This window comes from Anser cygnoides, chromosome 37, assembly GCF_040182565.1.
Source record: "Anser cygnoides isolate HZ-2024a breed goose chromosome 37, Taihu_goose_T2T_genome, whole genome shotgun sequence".
NCBI classification, from domain to species: Eukaryota; Metazoa; Chordata; class Aves; order Anseriformes; family Anatidae; genus Anser; species Anser cygnoides.
This window is the reverse complement of record NC_089909.1, coordinates 1,024,126-1,045,591: the sequence shown is the minus strand read 5'-3', so window position 1 is coordinate 1,045,591 and position 21,466 is coordinate 1,024,126. Positions and strand designations below refer to the sequence as shown.

General features: G+C 62.9%; 1 protein-coding gene across 1 annotated transcript in view; it reads right to left on the bottom strand.

Annotated features, from left to right (window-relative positions):
• Positions 1-751: 751 nt before the first annotated feature.
• Positions 752-21,466, bottom strand: part of LIPE (lipase E, hormone sensitive type) — a 31,430-nt gene continuing 10,715 nt past the window's right edge. The window contains 10 exon segments of the mRNA XM_066987019.1: positions 752-3,134; positions 3,136-3,225; positions 5,111-5,227; positions 5,229-5,395; positions 6,102-6,254; positions 7,740-7,884; positions 7,886-7,980; positions 14,518-14,812; positions 15,969-16,169; positions 20,409-20,554. Coding sequence (XP_066843120.1) covers positions 1,563-3,134; positions 3,136-3,225; positions 5,111-5,227; positions 5,229-5,395; positions 6,102-6,254; positions 7,740-7,884; positions 7,886-7,980; positions 14,518-14,812; positions 15,969-16,169; positions 20,409-20,554 — 2,981 coding nt within the window. The 3' untranslated portion in view covers positions 752-1,562.

Genomic DNA, 21,466 nt, shown 5'->3' with positions numbered 1-21,466 from the left:
TGGGTCCCAGCCCCACATCTCTGGGTCCCAGCCCCCCATGGGTCCCAGCCCCACAACCATGGGTCCCAGCCCTCCCCATGGGTCCCAGCCCCCCCATGGGTCCCAGCCCCACACCCATGGGTCCCAGCCCCCCCATGGGTCCCAGCCCCACATCCGTGGGTCCCAGCCCCCCCATGGGTCCCAGCCCCACATCCGTGGGTCCCAGCCCCCCCATAGGTCCCAGCCCCACATCCGTGGGTCCCAGCCCCACATCCGTGGGTCCCAGCCCCACATCTCCTGGGTCCCAGCCCCCCCATGGGTCCCAGCCCCACATCTCTGGGTCCCAGCCCCCCCATGGGTCCCAGCCCCACATCTATGGGTCCCAGCCCCCCCATGGGTCCCAGCCCCACATCTATGGGTCACCCCCCCCATCTCCCTATAGGTCCCAGCCCCACATCCATGGGTCCCAGCCCCACATCCATGGGTCCCAGCCCCCCCATGGGTCCCAGCCCCACATCCATGGGTCCCAGCCCCACACCCATGGGTCCCAGCCCCACATCCGTGGGTCCCAGCCCCACATCTATGGGTCACCCCCCCATCTCCCTATAGGTCCCAGCCCCACATCCATGGGTCCCAGCCCCCACATCCGTGGGTCCCAGCCCCACATCCGTGGGTCCCAGCCCCACATCCGTGGGTCCCAGCCCCACATCTCCCCATGAGGCGCAGACCCCCGTGCTTGTTCTCAGGGCTCTTTATTGCCCCCCCCCCCAAAGACCCCTATGGGGGGGTCCCCCCCCCCCCCGCCCCCCAAGTGTGGGGCTCAGGACCCCACCTCGCGCCCCGCGGGGGCCGCTGGGGCGGCGGGCGAGCGGCTGCGCCCACTGACCCCACGGCCGGGGGGGGGCCGGGGGGGGCCGGGGGGCTGGGGGGGGCCCCCCCTGAGCCCCACAGCACGGGGCGGGGGGCGGCCCCGGGGGACCCCCCGCCGTGGGGCGCTGCGGGGCCGGAGCTGTGGGGCAGGGCGGGTCCGGGGGTCCCGGTGCCCCCCAAGTTATGGGGCAGGGTGGATGCAGGGGTCCCAGTGCCCCCCAAGTTGTGGGACACAGATCCAGGGGTCCCGGTGCCCCCCCAAGTTAGGGGTCACAGCCAAATTGGGGGTCCCACCGCCCCCCAAGTTATGGGGCACAGATCCAGGGGTCCCAGTGCCCCCCCAAGTTATGGGGCAGGGCAGTTCCAGGGGTCCCGGTGCCCCCCAAGTTAGGGGTCACAGCCAGCTTGGGGGTCCACCCCCCTCGCTATGGGGCACAGATCCAGGGGTCCCACTGCCCCCCCAAGTTAGGGGTCACAGCCAAGTTGGGGGTCCCCACCGCCCCCCAAGTTAGGGTGCAGGGCAGATCCAGGGGTCCCACCGCCCCCCTCGCTATGGGGCAGGGCAGACTTAGGGGTCCCACCCCCCTCGCTATGGGGCAGGGCAGACTTGGGGGGTCCCAGTGCCCCCCTCGCTATGGGGCAGAGCAGACTTGGGGGTCCTGCTGCCCCCCAAGTTTTGGGGCACAGCTCCAGGGGTCCCGGTGCCCCCCAAGTTAGGGGTCACAGCCAGGTTGGGGGTCCCACCGCCCCCCCTCGCTATGGGGCAGGGCAGACTTGGGGGTCCCAGTGCCCCCCTCGCTATGGGGCAGAGCAGCCTCGGGGGTCCCAGTGCCCCCCAAGTTAGGGGTCACAGCCAAATTGGGGGTCCCACCATCCCCCTTGCTATGGGTCAGGGCAGACTTAGGGGTCCCACCCCCCTCGCTATGGGGCAGAGCAGCCTCGGGGGTCCCAGTGCCCCCCAAGTTATGGGGCAGGGCAGATCCAGGGGTCCCAGTGCCCCCCAAGTTAGGGGTCACAGCCAGGTTGGGGGTCCCACCGCCCCCCTCGCTATGGGGCACAGATCCAGGGGTCCCAGTGCCCCCCAAGTTAGGGGCTACAGCCAACTTGGGGGTCCCCCCGCCCCCCTCGCTATGGGGCAGGGCAGACTTAGGGGTCCCGGTGCCCCCCAAGTTAGGGGTCACAGCCAAGTTGGGGGTCCCACCGCCCCCTTTGCTATGGGTCTCAGCATCTCCCTCAGCCCCACCGCCCCCCTCGCTATGGGGCAGGGCAGACTTGGGGGTCCCAGTGCCCCCCTCACTATGGGGCGGGGCAGATCCAGGGGTCCCGCTGCCCCCCAAGTTAGGGGTCACAGCCGACTTGGGGGTCCCAATGTCCCCCTCGCTATGGGGCAGGGCAGACTTGGGGGTCCCAGTGCCCCCCAAGTTAGGGGTCACAGCCGACTTGGGGGTCCCAATGTCCCCCCTCGCTATGGGGCAGGGCAGACTTGGGGGTCCCCCCTCCCCCCTCGCTATGGGGCAGGGCTGCGCCGTCCCCCCGCGTCCCCGCCAGCACCGACCCCCGGCGCGCGGGGTCCCCCAGTGTTGACCCACGTTGAGTTGGGTTGGCCAACGTTGACCCCCTTCGAGTTGGGTCCCCCAAAGTCGACCCCCTTCGAGTTGGGTCCCCCAAAACTGACCCACGTTGAGTGGGATCCCCCAAAACCGACCCCCTTCGAGTTGGGTCCCCCAAAATCGAAGCCCTTCGAGTTGGGTCTCCCAACGTTGACCCCCCTTTGAGTTGGGTCTCCCAACGTTGACCCCCTTCGAGTTGGGTCCCCCAAAATCGACCCCCGCCGCGGATCCCCCAAAATCGACGCGCGCCGATCGGGATCCCCCAAAACCGACCCCCTTCGAGTTGGGTCCCCCAAAATCGAAGCCCTTCGAGTTGGGTCCCCCAACGTTGACCCACGTCGAGTGGGATCCCCCAAAACCGACCCCCCTTCGAGTGGGATCCCCCAAAATCGAAGCCCTTCGAGTCGGGTCACCCAACGTTGACCCCCTTCGAGTTGGGTCCCCCAAAATCGACCCCCTTCGAGTGGGATCCCCCAAAACGGACGCGCGCCGATCGGGATCCCCCAAAACGGACGCGCGCCGATCGGGATCCCCCCAAACCGACCCCCGCCGCAGGTCCCCCGCCAGCGCCGGGGGCTGGAGGACGCGGCGGATGAGGCGGGTGCAGAGCGCGGCCGCCCGCCGGGTCTCGGGGCAGAGCTGGGCCAGGCTGAGGAAGCCGTGGGGCAGGTCGGGGGACCACGCGCAGCGTCACCGGGCGGCCCAGGGCGCGCAGGCGCCGGGCGAAGGCCACCGAGTCGTCCAGCATCGGGTCCAGCTCGCAGGCCTGGGGGGGGGGGGGAGAGATTTGGGGGGGTCAGGAGGTGGGGGGAGATGGGGGGAGATGGGGGGAGATGGGGGGCAGGGGGGAGCTGTGGGACCACTATGGGGCCGCCATGGGATCCCTATGGGGCAGCTCTGGGTCACTTATGGGGCTGCTATGGGGCAGCTATGGGGCATCTATGGGGCAGCTATGGGGCAGCCATGGGGCAGCCATGGGGCAGCTATGGGGCCACCATGGGACTGCTATAGGATCCCTATGGGGCCGCTATGGGGCCGTTATGGGGTCGCTGTGGGGCTGTTATGGGGTCGCTATGGGGCAGCTATGGGGCCATTATAGGGTATCTATGCGGCCACCATGGGGCAGCTATGGGATCCCTATGGGGGTCACTATGGGGTCCCTACGGGGCATCTATGGGTCACTTATTGGGCCGCTATGGGGCAGCTATGGGGCAGCCATGGGATCCCTATGGGGCTGCTATAGGATCCCTATGGAGCTGCTATGGGGCAGCTATGGGGTCGCCATGGGATTCCTATGGGGCAGCTACGGGGCCACCATGGGGCTGCTATAGGATCCCTATGGGGCAGCTATGGGGCCGCTATGGGTCACTTATGGGGCCGCTGCGGGGCATCTATGGGGCTGCTATGGGGTCCCTACGGGGCCACTATGGGGCATCTATGGGGCCGCCATGGGGCAGCTGTGGGATCCCCTATGGGGCCGTTATGGGGTTGCTATGGGATCCCTATGGAGTCACTATGGGGTCCCTACGGGGCATCTATGGGTCACTTATGGGGCAGCCATGGGGCTGCAATGGGATCCCTATGGGGCTGTTATGGGGTTCCTATGGGGCTGCTATGGGGCCATATCTATGGGGCTGCTATGGGATCCCTATGGGGCCCCTATGGGGCAGCCATGGGGCCATTATAGGGCATCTATGGGGTCACTATGGGGCTATTATAGGACTTTCAGGGGACCACTATGGGGCCGCTATGGGGCTGCTACGGGATCCCTATGGGGCTCCCATGGGGCAGCTATGGGACCTCTATGGGGACATCTATGGGGCCATTATGGGATCCCTATGGGGCTCCTATGGGGCAGCCATGGGGTCGCCATGGGGTTCCTATGGGGCCGCTATGGGATCCCTATAGGGCCACTATGGGGCTCCTATGGGGCAGCCATGGGGCCGTTATGGGGTCGCTATGGGATCCCTATGGGGCCGCTACGGGGCATCTATGGGGCTGCTATGGGGTCCCTACGGGGCATCTATGGGGCAGCTCTGGGTCACTTATGGGGCTGCTATGGGGCCGCTATGGGGCTGTTATGGAGTCACTATGGGATCCCTATGGGGTCGCTATGGGATCCCTATGGGGCATCTATGGGTCACTTATGGGGCCGCTATGGGGCCGCTATGGGGCAGCTATGGGGCATCTATGGGTCTGCCATGGGGCTGTTATGGGGTCGCCATGGGGCTGTTATGGGGTCGCTATGGGGCCGCTATGGGATCCCTATGGGGTTCCTATGGGGCTGCTATGGGGCCGCTATGGGGCTGCTATGGGATCCCTATGGGGCAGCCATGGGGCATCTATGGGCATCTACGGGGTCGTTATGGGGCTGCTACAGGACTTTTAGGGGACCACTATGGGGCCACTATGGGGTCCCTATGGGGCCGCTATGGGGCATCTATGGGGCCGTTATGGGGCATCTATGGGGCAGCTATGGGGCAGCTATGGGGCAGCCATGGGATCCCTATGGGGTCACTATGGGATCCCTATGGGGCATCTACAGGGCCGCTATGGGGCCGCTATGGGGCTGTTATGGGGCCGCTATGGGATCCCTATGGGGCATCTACGGGGCCGCTATGGGGCCGCCATGGGGCCGCTGGGGGGCTCACCACCAGGTGCACGGGGGGCAGCCCCCCCAGGAGCCCGTCGGGGGCCAGCAGCGGCGACACGTAGGGGTTGCGCGCCAGGGGGGGGGTCCGCGACCAGAAGCGGGCGGGGGGGCCCCCGGCTGCGCAGGGGCTGGAACTCGTCGGGGTACGGGGGGGTCCCGGCCCCCCCTTCGGCCTCGCCCCCCTGCCCCCCCCCCTCCTCCTCCTCTTCCTCTTCCTCCTTGGGTCCCGAGGCGGGGGGCTCCGGGGCGCCGGGGGGGGGCTCGGCCAGGCTCTTGCGGGGGGCTGTTGGGGGGGGGGGGGGATTTGGGGTTATTTGGGGGGGGGGGGCAGCTTATGGGGGGGCTGCAGGGCACGTAGGGCGCCGTAGAGCTGCCGGTGCCCCCCCCATAGAGCCCCCAGCCCCACAGCCCCCAACCCCATAACCCCCACCCCATAGCCCCCCCCCAAAGCCCTCCCCCCACCCCATAGCCCCCCCCAGCCCCCCCATCATCCCATAACCCCCCATAGCCCCCCCATCACCCCCCCTATAGCCCCCCCTCAGCCCCCCATCACCCCATAACCCCCCCCTAGCCCCCCCATAACCCTCCCACCCCATAACCCCCACCCCATAGCCCCCCCATGACCCCATAGCCCCCCCCACCCTATAGCCCCCCCCCTCAGCCCCCCATCACCCCATAACCCCCCCATAGCCCCCCCATCACCCCATAGCCCCCCCATAGCCCCCCCACCCCATAACCCCCACCCCATAGCCCCCCCATCACCCCATTACCCCCCCATAGCCCCCCCCATAGCCCCCCCCATAGCCCCCCCATAGCCCCCCCCACCCTATAACCCCCCCCATAGCCCCCCCATCACCCCATAGCCCCTCCATAGCCCCCCCCATAGCCCCCCCCCACCCCATAACCCCCACCCCATAGCCCCCCCCACACCCTATAGCCCCCCCCCATTCACCCCATAACCCCCCCCCAACCCCCCCCCCCCCACTTACCGGTGCTGGGGGGGGCTCCCCCCCCCCCGCTGCCCGCCGCCCCCCCCCGCAGGAGCCCCCCCAGCCAGGCGGCCGCCCCCTGGCGCAGCTGCTGCAGGAGCCCCCCCCCGCCCCCAGGCGCCTCCGGGGGGGGCTCGGGGCCCCCGTCAGAGCCTGGGGGGGGCAAAGGGGGGGAGGGTCGGGGGGGGGGGCACGGACACGCTATGGGGCGGGAGCCCCCCCCCCATATACACGTTATGGGGTGGGAGCCCTGAAACTGCCCCCCCCCCCAGCCCCCCCACCCCCCCAATTGCCCCCCACCCCTCATCACCCCCCCACCCCCTAATTACCCCCCCAGCCCGCCAAATGCCCCCACCCCCCAACTCCCCCCACCCCCTTCACCCCCCATCACCCCCCCCACCCCCCCACCCCAATTACCCCCCCACCCCCATCACCCCTCACCCCCCCATTACCCCCCACCCCCCATCACCCCCCCCACCCCCCCACCCCAATTACCCCCACCCCCCCATCACCCCCAATTACCCCCCACCCCCCATTACCCCCCCACCCCCCATCACCCCCTACCCCCCCATCACCCCCATCACCCCCCACCCCCCCACCCCAATTACCCCCACCCCCCATCACCCCCATCACCCCCCACCCCACCCCCCCAATTACCCCCACCCCCCCAATTGCCCCTCACCCCCTATCACCTCCCCACCCCTCCACCCCTCATCACCCCCCACCCCCCCACCCCAATTCCCCCCCACCCCCATCCCCCCCCAATTACCCCACCCCCACCCCCCAATTACCCCCACCCCCATCACCCCCAATTACCCCCCCATTACCCCCCCCACTCCCCCAATTACCCCCCCCACCCCCATCACCCCCCCACCCCCAATTACCCCCCACCCCCATCACCCCCCCACCCCCAATTACCCCCCCACCCCCATCACCCCCCCACCCCCAATTACCCCCCCACCCCCCAATTACCCCCCCACTCCCCAAGTACCCCCCACCCCCAATTACCCCCACCCCCATCACCCCCAATTACCCCCCCCATTACCCCCACCCCCCAATTACCCCCCCACCCCCCCAAGTACCCCCCCCACCCGCCCAATTACCCCCCCACCCCCAATTACGCCCCCACCCCCAATTACCCCCCCACCCCTATCACCCCCCCACCCCCCACCCCCCCACCCCCCCAATTACCCCCCCCACCCCAATTCCCCCCCCACCTCCCCAATTACCCCCCCACCCCCTCATTACCCCCCCACCCCCCCAATTACCCCCACCCCCATCACCCCCAATTACCCCCCCACCCCCAATTACCCCCCCAACCCCTCCCATTACCCCCCCCCAGCCCCCCAATTACCCCCACCCCCCCCCACTCCCAGTTAGCCCCCACCCCCATCACCCCCCACCCCCCCAATTCCCCCCCCAGCCCCCCAATTACCCCCCCACCCCCCATTACCCCCCCCACCCCAATTACCCCCACCCCCCATTACCCCCACCCCCCCAATTCCCCCCCCACCCCAATCCCCCCCCACCCCCAATTACCCCCCCACCCCCCAATTACCCCCACCCCAATTCCCCCCCACCCCCATCACCACCCCCCCACCCCCCACCCCCCCCCACCCCAATCCCCCCCCCAGTGACCCCCCCCCGTACCGGTGTAGGCGCTGAGGCACTTGACGAGGACGCCGAGGGGCAGCAGGGGGTCGAGCAGGGTGAGGAGGCGCGAGGGGGACACGGCCGCCTGCACCAGCGTCACCGGGTAGGCGGCCACCACCCCCGGCGGGGGGCTGCACCCCCACCGCCGCCGCCCGCAGCGCCACCGTCAGGCACAGGTTGCCCCCGGCGCTGTCCCCCGCCAGGCACACCCGCTGCGCCGTCGAGCCTGGAAGGAGCCCGGAACGGCCCCGTAAGGGCCCCGGAACGGCCCCGTAAGGACCCCGGAACGGCCCCGTAAGGACCCCATAACGGCCCCGTAAGGAGCCCGGAACGGCCCCGTAAGGACCCCGTAACAGCCCCGTAAGGACCCTGTAAGGACCCCGTAAGGACCCCATAACGGCCCCGTAAGGGCCCCGAAACGGCCCCGTAAGGAGCCCGGAACGGCCCCGTAAGGACCCCAAAAGGACTCCGTAAGGACCCCATAAGGAACCCGTAAGGACCCCGTAAGGAAGCCGTAACGATCCCATAAGGACCCCGTAACGACCCCATAAGGACCCCGTAAGGACCCCGTAATGACCCCATAAGGACCCCGTAACGACCCCATAAGGACCCCGTAATGACCCCATAAGGACCCCGTAAGGACCCCGTAACAACCCCATAAGGACCCCGTAACGGCCCCATAACAACCCCATAAGGACCCTGTAAGGACCCCAAAAGGACCCCGTAAGGACCCCGTAACAACCCCGTAAGGACCCCGTAAGGACCCGGTAATGACCCCATGAGGAAGCCGTAATGATCCCATAAGGACCCTGTAATGACCCCATAAGGACCCCGTAACAACCCCATAAGGACCCCGTAACGGCCCCAAAACAACCCCATAAGGACCCTGTAAGGACCCCAAAAGGACCCCGTAAGGACCCCGTAACAACCCCGTAAGGACCCCATGAGGAAGCCGTAATGATCCCATAAGGACCCTGTAATGACCCCATAAGGACCCCGTAACAACCCCATAAGGACCCCGTAACGGCCCCAAAACAACCCCATAAGGACCCTGTAAGGACCCCAAAAGGACCCCGTAAGGACCCCGTAACAACCCCGTAAGGACCGCGTAAGGACCCTGTAAGGACCCCATAAGGAACCCGTAAGGACCCCGTAACGACCCCATAAGGACCCCGTAAGGACCCCATAATGACCCCATAAGGAAGCCGTAATGATCCCATAAGGACCCTGTAATGACCCTATAAGGACCCCGTAATGACCCCATAAGGACCCCGTAAGGACCCCGTAACAACCCCATAAGGACCCCCGTAACGGCCCCATAACAACCCCATAAGGACCCTGTAAGGACCCCAAAAGGACCCCGTAAGGACCCCGTAACAACCCCGTAAGGACCGCATAAGGACCCTGTAAGGACCCCATAAGGAACCCGTAAGGACCCCGTAACGACCCCATAAGGACCCCGTAAGGACCCCGTAATGACCCCATAAGGAAGCCGTAATGATCCCATAAGGACCCTGTAATGACCCCATAAGGACCCCGTAACGGCCCCATAACAACCCCATAAGGACCCTGTAAGGACCCCAAAAGGACCCCGTAAGGACCCCGTAACAACCCCGTAAGGAACCCGTAAGGACCGCGTAAGGACCCCGTAATGACCCCATAATGATCGCGTAAGGACCCCGTAACGGCCCCATAAGGACCCCGTAAGGACCCCGTAAGTGTCATGGGGGTACCCCATAAGTAGCCCATAGAGGCCCCACAAGGCCATGGGGCTGCCCCACAAGTAGCAGCCAGTTACCCCCTAAGTGCCCCCCAGTATGACCCCAACATCCCCCATAACCCCCCCATACGACCCCATAACACCCCCATACGGCCCTATAACGACCCCATACGACCCTATAACGACCCTAGAACCCCAATATGACCCCATAACCCCCTAGAACTCCCCCATACCCACCCCATTTGACCCTGTAACCCCCCATAACCCCCCCTAATGACCCCATAACCCCCCCATATGACCCTATAACGACCCTATAAAGACCTCATACGGCCCTATAACGACCCCATACAACCCTATAACGACCCCATATGGCCCCATAACCCCCCCATACAGCCATATAATGACCCCATACGGCCCTATAATGACCCCATACGGCCCCATATGGCCCTATAACGACCCTATAACCCCAATATGACGGCATAACCCCCTATAACTCCCCCATACGACCCTATAACGACCCCATAAGCCCCCCATATGACCCCATAACCCCCCCATACGACCCTATAAAGACCCCATACGACCCCATAACGACCCCATACGGCCCCATAACGACCCCATACAACCCTATACGGCCCTGTAACGACCCTAGAACCCCAATATGACCCCGTACCCACCCCATACGACTCTATAACCCCCCATAACCCCCCCGTAACTCCCCCATACGACCCCATAACTCCCCCATACGACCCCATAACCCCCCCATACGACCCTATAACGACCCCATACAACCCCATATGGCCCTATAACAACCCTATAACCCCAATATGACGGCATAACCCCCTATAACTCCCCCATACGACCCTATAACGCCCCCATACGACCCCATAAGCCCCCCATACGACCCCATAACCCCCCATACAGCCATATAACGACCCCATACGGCCCTATAATGACCCCATAACTCCCCCATACGACCCTATAACGCTCGCATATGACCCCATAAGCCCCCCATACGACCCCATAACCCCCCCATACAACCCTATAACGACCCCATACGGCCCTATAACGACCCCATACGACCCTATAACGACCCTAGAACCCCAATATGACCCCATAACCCCCTAGAACTCCCCCATACGACCCCATAACTCCCCCATACGGTCATAAAACGACCCCATACGACCCTGTAACACCCCATACCCACCCCATACGACCTCATAACCCCCCCATATCCTCCTCTAGCGACCTCATACGACCCTATAACGACCCTATAAGAACCCATACGACCCTATAACGACCCTAGAACCCCAATATGACCCCATAGCCCCCTAGAACTCCCCCATACCCACCCCATTTGACCCTGTAACCCCCCATAACCCCCCCCAATGACCCCATAACCCCCCCATATGACCCTATAACGACCCTATAAAGACCTCATACGGCCCCATAACGACCCCATACAACCCTATAACGACCCCATATGACCCCATATGGCCCTATAACGACCCTAGAACCCCAATATGACAGCATAACCCCCTATAACTCCCCCATACGACCCTATAACGCCCCCATACGACCCCATAAGCCCCCCATACGACCCCATAACCCCCCCATACAACGCTATAATGACCCCATACGACCCTATAACGCCCCCATAAGCCCCCCATAAAACCCCATAACCCGCCCATACAACCCTGTAACGACCCCATACGACCCTATAATGACCCCATACGACCCTATAACAACCCTAGAACCCCAATATGACCCCATAACCCCCTAGAACTCCCCCGTACGCACCGCATATGACCCTATAACCCCCCATAACGTCCCCATACGACCCCATAACCCCCCCATACGACCCCATAACCCCCCCCATATGACCCCATAAGCCCCCCATACGACCCTATAAAGACCCCATACGGCCCCATACGGCCCTATAACGGCCCTATAAGCCCCCCCCCCATACCCAGCATGCGGCAGTGCCGCAGCGCCCAGCAGTAGGCGTAGAAGCACTGCCCCATAGCCCCATAACCCCCCCATAACTCCCCCATACGACCCCATAACCCCCCCATAACTCCCCCATACGACCCCATAACCCCCCCATACGGCCATATAACGACCCCATACAACCCTATAGCGACCCCATACGACCCTTTAACGACCTCATACGACCCTATAACGACCCTAGAACCCCAATATGACCCCACAACCCCCTAGAACTCCCCCATACCCACCCCATTTGACCCTGTAACCCCCTATAACCCCCCCATAACTCCCCCATAACTCCCCCATACGACCCCATAACCCCCCCATACAACCCTATAACGACCCCATACGACCCTATAAAGACCCCATACGGCCCCATACGGCCCCATACGGCCCTATAACGACCCTATAAGCCCCCCCATACCCAGCATGCGGCAGTGCCGCAGCGCCCAGCAGTAGGCGTAGAAGCACGGCCCCATAGCCCCATAACCCCCCCATAACTCCCCCATACGACCCCATAACCCCCCCATACAACCCTATAACGACCCCATACGGCCCTATAACGACCCCATACGACCCTATAACGACCCTAGAACCCCAATATGACCCCATAACCCCCTAGAACTCCCCCATACGACCCCATAACTCCCCCATACGGTCATAAAACGACCCCATACGACCCTGTAACACCCCATACCCACCCCATACGACCTCATAACCCCCCCATATCCTCTAGCGACCTCATACGACCCTATAACGACCCTATAAGAACCCATACGACCCTATAACGACCCTAGAACCCCAATATGACCCCATAGCCCCCTAGAACTCCCCCATACCCACCCCATTTGACCCTGTAACCTCCCATAACCCCCCCCAATGACCCCATAACCCCCCCATATGACCCTATAACGACCCTATAAAGACCTCATACGGCCCTATAACGGCCCCATACAACCCTATAACGACCCTAGAACCCCAATATGACCCCATAACCCCCTATAACTCCCCCATACCCACCGCATATGACCCTATAACCCCCCCATAACGTCCCCATACGACCCCATAACCACCCCATACGACCCCATAACGACCCCATACGGCCCCATAACGACTCCATACGACCCCATATGGCCCTATAATGACCCTAGAACCCCAATATGACGGCATAACCCCCTATAACTCCCCCATACGACCCCATAACCCCCCCATACAGCCCTATAACGACCCCATACGGCCCTATAACGACCCCATACGACCCCATATGGCCCCATAGGGCCCTATAACGACCCCATAAGCCCCCCCCCGTACCCAGCATGCGGCAGTGCCGCAGCGCCCAGCAGTAGGCGTAGAAGCACTGCCCCATAGCCCCATAACCCCCCCATAACTCCCCCATACGACCCCATAACCCCCCCATACGGCCCTATAACGACCCCATACGACCCCATACGGCCCCATACGGCCCTATAACGACCCTATAACCCCAATATGACTGCATAACCCCCTATAACTCCCCCATACGACCCTATAACGCCCGCATACGACCCCATAAGCCCCCCATATGACCCCATAACCCCCCCATACGACCCCATAACGACCCCATACGGCCCCATACGGCCCTATAACGACCCTATCAGCCCCCCCCGTACCCAGCATGCGGCAGTGCCGCAGCACCCAGCAGTAGGCGTAGAAGCACTGCCCCATAGCCCCATAACCCCCCCATAACTCCCCCATACGACCCCATAACCCCCCCATAACTCCCCCATACGACCCCATAACCCCCCCATACGGCCATATAACGACCCCATACAACCCTATAGCGACCCCATACGACCCTTTAACGACCTCATACGACCCTATAACGACCCTAGAACCCCAATATGACCCCACAACCCCCTAGAACTCCCCCATACCCACCCCATTTGACCCTGTAACCCCCTATAACCCCCCCATAACTCCCCCATAACTCCCCCATACGACCCCATAACCCCCCCATACAACCCTATAACGACCCCATACGACCCTATAAAGACCCCATACGGCCCCATACGGCCCCATACGGCCCTATAACGACCCTATAAGCCCCCCCATACCCAGCATGCGGCAGTGCCGCAGCGCCCAGCAGTAGGCGTAGAAGCACTGCCCCATAGCCCCATAACCCCCCCATAACTCCCCCATACGACCCCATAACCCCCCCATACGGCCCTATAACGACCCCATACGACCCCATACGGCCCCATACGGCCCTATAACGACCCTATAACCCCAATATGACTGCATAACCCCCTATAACTCCCCCATACGACCCTATAACGCCCGCATACGACCCCATAAGCCCCCCATATGACCCATAACCCCCCCATACGACCCCATAACGACCCCATACGGCCCCATACGGCCCTATAACGACCCTATCAGCCCCCCCCGTACCCAGCATGCGGCAGTGCCGCAGCACCCAGCAGTAGGCGTAGAAGCACTGCCCCATAGCCCCATAACCCCCCCATAACTCCCCCATACGACCCCATAACCCCCCCATAACTCCCCCATACGACCCCATAACCCCCCCATACGGCCATATAACGACCCCATACAACCCTATAGCGACCCCATACGACCCTTTAACGACCTCATACGACCCTATAACGACCCTAGAACCCCAATATGACCCCACAACCCCCTAGAACTCCCCCATACCCACCCCATTTGACCCTGTAACCCCCTATAACCCCCCCATAACTCCCCCATAACTCCCCCATACGACCCCATAACCCCCCCATACAACCCTATAACGACCCCATACGACCCTATAAAGACCCCATACGGCCCCATACGGCCCCATACGGCCCTATAACGACCCTATAAGCCCCCCCATACCCAGCATGCGGCAGTGCCGCAGCGCCCAGCAGTAGGCGTAGAAGCACTGCCCCATAGCCCCATAACCCCCCATAACTCCCCCATACGACCCCATAAACCCCCCCATACGGCCCTATAACGACCCCATACGACCCCATATGGCCCCATACGGCCCTATAACGACCCCATAAGCCCCCCCCGTACCCAGCATGCGGCAGTGCCGCAGCGCCCAGCAGTAGGCGTAGAAGCACTCCTCGAGGGCCCGCGGGAAGGGGGCCTCGGGGGCCAGGGCGTAGTCGACGGAGAGGATGGGGGCGCCCAGGTCGCGCGCCCACCCCCGCAGGTAGGGCTCGTGGAGCGCGACGTCTGCGCCACGAACCCCCCCCCCGTGGAAATGCACCAGGAGAGCCGGGCTGGGGGGCAGGGGGGGGCCCCGAAACCAACGCGGCGGGGAGAGGGAGGGCTCGGGGCGGCTCAGGGCTTGCAGGGCCGGGCTGTCCTGGGGAAAATAAAAGGGGGGGGGGGGATAAGGGGGGGGGTTGGGGGGGGAATGGACCCCCCCGTGTGCCCCCCTCCAAAAAAAAAAACGACATTTCTGGCCCCAAAAACACCCATTTTACCCCCAAAATCCCCCCAAATCCTCCCAAATCCCACTTTTACCCCCCAAATTTGCCCCCCCATGACCACACCATATGCCCCCCCCAAAAAACTACATTTCTGCCCCCAAAAACCACCCATTTTCCCCCCCAAAATCCCCCTATACTCCCCAAATCCCCCTTTTACCTCCCCCAAAAAGCCCCCCCTTGTGCCCCCCTCCAAAAAAAAAACTCATTTCTGCCCCAAAAACACCCATTTTACCCCCAAAATCCCCCCAAATCCCCCTTTTACGTACCCCAAAAAGCCCCCAAATGTGCCCCCCTCCAAAAAAAAGCTAAATTTCTGCCCAAAACCACCCATTTTACCCCCAAAATCCCCCCAAATCCCCCTTTTACCTACCCCAAAAAGCCCCCCCATGTGCCCCCCTCCAAAAAAAACCCACATTTCTGCCCCAAAACCACCCATTTTGCCCCCAAAATCCCCCAATACCCCCCCGAAATACCACTTTTACCCCCCCGATTTGCCCCCCGTGACCCGCCATATGCCCCCCCCCAAAAATTGTGTCCCCAAAAACCCCATTTCCCCCCCCAAAAAGCCCCCCCCATGTGCCCCCCTCCAAAAAAAAACGACATTTCTGTCCCAAAAACACCCATTTTGCCCCCAAAATCCCCCAATACCCCCCCAAATCCCCCATTTACCCCCCCAGCCCCCCCAATTTGCCCCCCCCCCCCAAAATACCTGCAGGTCCCCCCCAGACCCCCCCCCACCCCCAAATACCCCCCCAATACCCCCCTGTACCCCCCCAACCCCCCCAAACCCCCCATTTCCCCCCCCCAGCCCCCCCCCAATTTACCCCCCCGACCCCCCCAATTGCCCCCCCCCCCCCAAAATACCTGCAGGTCCCCCCCAGACCCCCCCCCCACCCCCAAATACCCCCCCAATACCCCCCTGTACCCCCCCAACCCCCCCCAAACCCCCCATTTACCCCCCCATTTACCCCCCCAGCCCCCCCCATTTACCCCCCGCCCCCCCCAATTTGCCCCCCCCCCCCAATTTACCTGCCCCTCCCGCAGGTGGTAGGACAGCAGGCGCATGTGGACGGGCGCGGGCCCGCTGTGGGCCACGGGGGGGGCGATGGTGACGGTGCCCCCCCCCCGCGCCCCCCCCGCGCCCCCCACCAGGGGCAGCTCCAGGGGCTCGGGGGGCACGGCCAGCACCCGGCACAGCCCCAGGGGGGCCGCCCCCACCGAGGCCACCGACTGGGGGGGGGGGCAAAAGGGGGGGGTCATTGGGGGGGGCAAATTGGGGGGTCACAAAGGGGGGGGCAAATTGGGGGGGGGGCAAATTGGGGGGGGTCAAATTTGGGGGATAGATTTTAGGGGGGGATATTGGGGGGGGATATTGGGGGGGCAAATTGGGGGGGGTCATATTGGGGGGGGTTAAATTGGGGGGGGCAAATTTGGGGGGGCAAATTTGGGGGGGGCAAATTTTGGGGGGGCAAATTTGGGGGGTAATTTTTGGGGGGTCAAATTGGGGGGGTAGATTTTGGGGGCGTGATATTGGGGGGCAAAACGGGGGGGGTCACTAAGGGGGGGGCAAATTGGGGGGGCAAATTTGGGGGGGGCGAATTTGGGGGTCAAATTGGGGGGGGTCAAATTTGGGGGGTTAAATTGGGGGGGGATATTGGGGGGGTAGATTTTGGGGGGGTGATATTGGGGGGGCAAATTGGGGGGGGTCATATTGGGGGGTTAAATTGGGGGGGCAAATTTGGGGGGGGCAAATTGGGGGGGTCAAATGGGGGGGGTCAAATTTGGGGGGGGCAAATTTGGGGGGGGCAAATTGGGGGGGTAGATATTGGGGGGGTGATATTGGGGGGGTGATATTGGGGGGGTTAAATTGGGGGGGCAAATTGGGGGGTCAAATTGGGGGGGGATATTGGGGGGGGACGCCATAAGGGAGGGCAAAATGGGGGGGTCACTAAGGGGGGGGTCAAATTGGGGGGGGCAATAATGGGGGGGGCAAATTGGGGGGGGTGAAATTGGGGGGGGGCAAATGGGGGGGTGAAATTGGGGGGTTTAAATTGGGGGGGGCAAATTTGGGGGGGGCAAATTTGGGGGGGTAATTTTTGGGGGGTCAAATTGGGGGGGGGTAGATTTTGGGGGGGGTGATATTGGGGGGGCAAAACGGGGGGGTCACTAAGGGGGGCAAATTGGGGGGCAAATTTGGGGGGGCAAATTGGGGGGGGCAAAATGGGGGGAAATGGGGGTCGGGGGGGGGCTGGGGGCTTTTGGGGTCCCGCTATGGGTCTGGGGGTCCCTTATGGGGTCGGGGGGGTTCGGGGGTCCCCTTATAGGGTCGGGGGATTTTGGGGGCCCTTTATAGGGTCAGGGGAGGGTTGGGGGTCCCCTTATAGGGTCGGGGTCCCGTTATGGGTTTGGGGCCCCGTTAATGGGGTCTGGGGGTTTTGGGGTCCTGTTATAGGGTCAGGGGTCCCCTATAGTGTCTAGGGGCTCCTAATAGGGTCTGGGGTCCCCTATAGGATTGGGGGTCCCATTATAGGGTCTGGGGGTTTTTGGGGTCCTATTATAGGGTTGGGGTCCCGTTATAGGGTCTGGTTTTTCTGGGGGTCCCGCTATGGGTCTGGGGGTCCTTTATAGGGGCTGGGGGTCCTGTTATGGGGTTGGGGGATTTTGGGGTCTCTTTATAGGGTTGGGGGATTTTGGGGTCCCCTATAGGGTCATGGGGGTTTGGGGTCCCTTTATAGGGTCGGGGTCCTGTTATGGGTTTGGGGCCCCGTTAATGGGGTCTGGGGGTTTTTGGGGTCCCGTTATAGGGTTGGGGGTTTTTGGGGTTCCGCTATGGGTCCGGGGTCCCGTTATGGGGACAGGGTCCCCCTATAGGGTCGGGGGTCTCTTTATAGGGTCTGGGGCCTTCTATAGGGTCTGGGGGTTTTTGGGGTCCCATTATAGGGTCGGGGTCTCTTTATGGGTTTGGGGCCCCGTTAATGGGGTCTGGGGGTTTTGGGGGTCCCGTTATGGGTCCGGGGGTCCCGTTATGGTGTTTTGGGGTCCCATTATGGGGTCTGGGGGTTTTTGGGGTCCCGTTATAGGGTCGGGGGATTTTGGGGTCCCTTGTAGGGTCAGGGGTCTCTTTATAGGGTCTGGGGCCTTCTATAGGGTCGGGGGTTTTGGGGTCCCGTTATGGGTTTGGGGGTCCGGCTATGGGTCCGGGGGTCCTGTTATGGGGACAGGGTCCCCTATAGGGTCGGGGGTCTCTTTATAGGGTCTGGGGCCTTCTATAGGGTCGGGGGGTTTTGGGGTCCCGTTATAGGGTCGGGGTCTCTTTATGGGTTTGGGGCCCCGTTAATGGGGTCTGGGGGTTTTGGGGGTCCCGTTATGGGTCCGGGGGTCCCGTTATGGTGTTTTGGGGTCCCATTATGGGGTCTGGGGGTTTTTGGGGTCCCGTTATAGGGTGGGGGTCCTGTTATAGGGTTGGGGTCCCGTTATGGGTTTGGGGCCCCGTTAATGGGGTCTGGGGGCCTCTTGGGGTCCCCTTATAGGGTCTAGGGGTTTTTGGGGTCCCTTTATAGGGTCGGGGGATTTTGGGGGTCCCTTGTAGGGTCGGGGGTCTCTTTATAGGGTCTGGGGCCTTCTATAGGGTCGGGGGTTTTGGGGTCCCGTTATGGGTTTGGGGGTCCGGCTATGGGTCCGGGGGTCCTGTTATGGGGTTTCGGGGTCCTGTTATAGAGTCAGGGGTCCCCTAAAGTGTCTAGGGGCTCCTCATAGGGTCTGGGGTCCACTGTAGGATTTTGGGGTCCCGTTATAGGGTCTGGGGGTTTTTGGGGTCCCGTTATAGGGTCGGGGGATTTTGGGGGTCCCTTATAGGGTCGGGGGTCTCTTTATAGGGTCTGGGGCCTTCTATAGGGTCGGGGGGGTTGGGGTCCCATTATAGGGTCGGGGTCCTGTTATGGGTTTGGGGCCCCATTAATGGGGTCTGGGGTTTTTGGGGTCCCGTTATAGGGTCGGGGGGTTTTTGGGGTCCCGCTATGGGTCTGGGGGTCCCGTTATGGGGACAGGGTCCCCTATAGGGTCGGGGGTCTCTTTATAGGGTCTGGGGCCTTCTATAGGGTCGGGGGGTTTTGGGGTCCCATTATAGGGTCGGGGGTCTCTTTATAGGGTCTGGGGCCTTCTATAGGGTCTGGGGTTTTGGGGTCCCATTATAGGGTCGGGGTCTCTTTATGGGTTTGGGGCCCCGTTAATGGGGTCTGGGGTTTTGGGGGTCCCGGGGTCCCGTTATGGTGTTTTGGGGTCCCATTATGGGGTCTGGGGGTTTTTGGGGGTCCCGTTATAGGGTGGGGGTCCTGTTATAGGGTTGGGGTCCCATTATGGGTTTGGGGCCCCGTTAATGGGGTCTGGGGGCCTTTGGGGTCCCATTATAGGGTCTAGGGGTTTTTGGGGGTCCCTTTATAGGGTCGGGGGATTTTGGGGTCCCTTGTAGGGTCGGGGGTCTCTTTATAGGGTCTGGGGCCTCCTATAGGGTGTGGGGGTTTTTGGGGTCCGGCTATGGGTCCGGGGGTCCCGTTATGGGTCCGGGGGCCCCGTTATGGGTCCGGGGGTCCCGTTATGGGTCCGGGGGTTTGGGGTCCCCCAGGGCGGGCGCTCACCGCCAGCAGCTGGCTCTCGGTGAGGTTCCAGAAGCTCTTTGGGGTCGTTATTAGGGTCGGGGTCTCGTTACGGGTTTGGGGCCCCGTTAATGGGGTCTGGGGGCCTTTGGGGTCCCGTTATAGGGTCTGGGGGTTTTTGGGGTCCCGTTATAGGGTCGGGGTGTCATTATGGGTTTGGGGTCCCATTATGGGGTCGGGGGGTTTTGGGGTCCCTTTATAGGGTCGGGGGATTTTGGGGTCCCTTATAGGGTCGGGGGTCTCTTTATAGGGTCTGGGGCCTCCTATAGGGTGTGGGGGTTTTTGGGGTCCGGCTACGGGTCCGGGGGTCCCGTTATGGGTCCGGGGGTCCCGTTATGGGTCCGGGGGTCCCGTTATGGGTCCGGGGGGTTTGGGGTCCCCCAGGGCGGGCGCTCACCGCCAGCAGCTGGCTCTCGGTGAGGTTCCAGAAGCTCTTTGGGGTCGTTATTAGGGTCGGGGTCTCGTTACGGGTTTGGGGCCCCGTTAATGGGGTCTGGGGGCCTTTGGGGTCCCGTTATAGGGTCTGGGGGTTTTTGGGGTCCCGTTATAGGGTCGGGGTGTCATTATGGGTTTGGGGTCCCATTATGGGGTCGGGGGGTTTTGGGGGTCCCTTTATAGGGTCGGGGGATTTTGGGGTCCCTTATAGGGTCGGGGGTCTCTTTATAGGGTCTGGGGCCTCCTATAGGGTGTGGGGGTTTTTGGGGTCCGGCTATGGGTCCGGGGGTCCCGTTATGGGTCCGGGGGTCCCGTTATGGGTCCGGGGGTCCCGTTATGGGTCCGGGGGGTTTGGGGTCCCCTATAGGGTCGGGGCGCTCACCGCCAGCAGCTGGCTCTCGGTGAGGTTCCAGAAGCTCTTCCAGAAGCCGACCTCCAGGTTCTGCGTCAGCCGCTCGAACTCGGCCCCGCGCAGCTCCGGGTCCAGCGCGTAGCGGCCCCCGAGAACAGCGAGCTCCGCCGCCGCGCCTGCGCCCGTAAGTGAGGGCCCCGGAAGGGACCCACAGCGCCCCATAAGTGCCCCATAGCGCCCCATAAGTGCCCTGTAAGTGGCCCATAAGTGCCCCATAAGTGACCCTAAGTGGCCCATAAATGGCCCATAAGTGACCCATAAGTGGCCCACAGCACCCCATAAGTGCCCCATAAGTGGCCCATAAGGGACCCGTAAGTGACCCCTAAGTGCCCCATAAGTGCCCCATAAGTGACCTGTAAGTGACCTGTAAGTGCCCCGTTGGTGGCCCATAAGTGCCCCATAAGTGGCCTGTAAGGGGCCAGTAAGGGACCCCTAAGTGCCCCATAGGTGGCCCATAAGTGACCCATAAGTGACACATAAGTGACCCATAAGTGACCCATAAGTGGCCCACAGCACCCCATAAGTGCCCCCTAAGTGGCCCATAAGGGACCCATAAGTACCCCATAAGTGACCCATAAGTGGACTGTAAGGGGCCCATAAGTGGCCCATAAATGCCCCACAAGTGATCTGTAAGGGACCCATAAGTGCCCCGTAAGGGACCCACAGTGCCCCATAAGTGCCCCATAAGTGCCCCATAAGTGGCCTGTAAGGGACCCATAAGGGACCCATAAGTGCCCCATAAGTGACCCCTAAGTGACCCCTAAGTGCCCCATAAGTGCCCCATAAGTGACCCATAAGTGGCCCCTAAGTGCCCCACAGTGCCCCACAGTGCCCCATAAGTGCCCCCACAGGTGACCCCCAAGCCCCCACCAGTCCCCCCAGACCCCCATGGACCCCCCTAAGACCCTCCCAGCCTCCCTTAAGCCCCCCATAGACCACCCAAGACCCCCCAGGACCCCCCCCAGACCCCCCAAGCCCCCCCAAGACCCCCAGGACCCCCCCAAGCCCCCCCCAAGCCCCCCCAGACC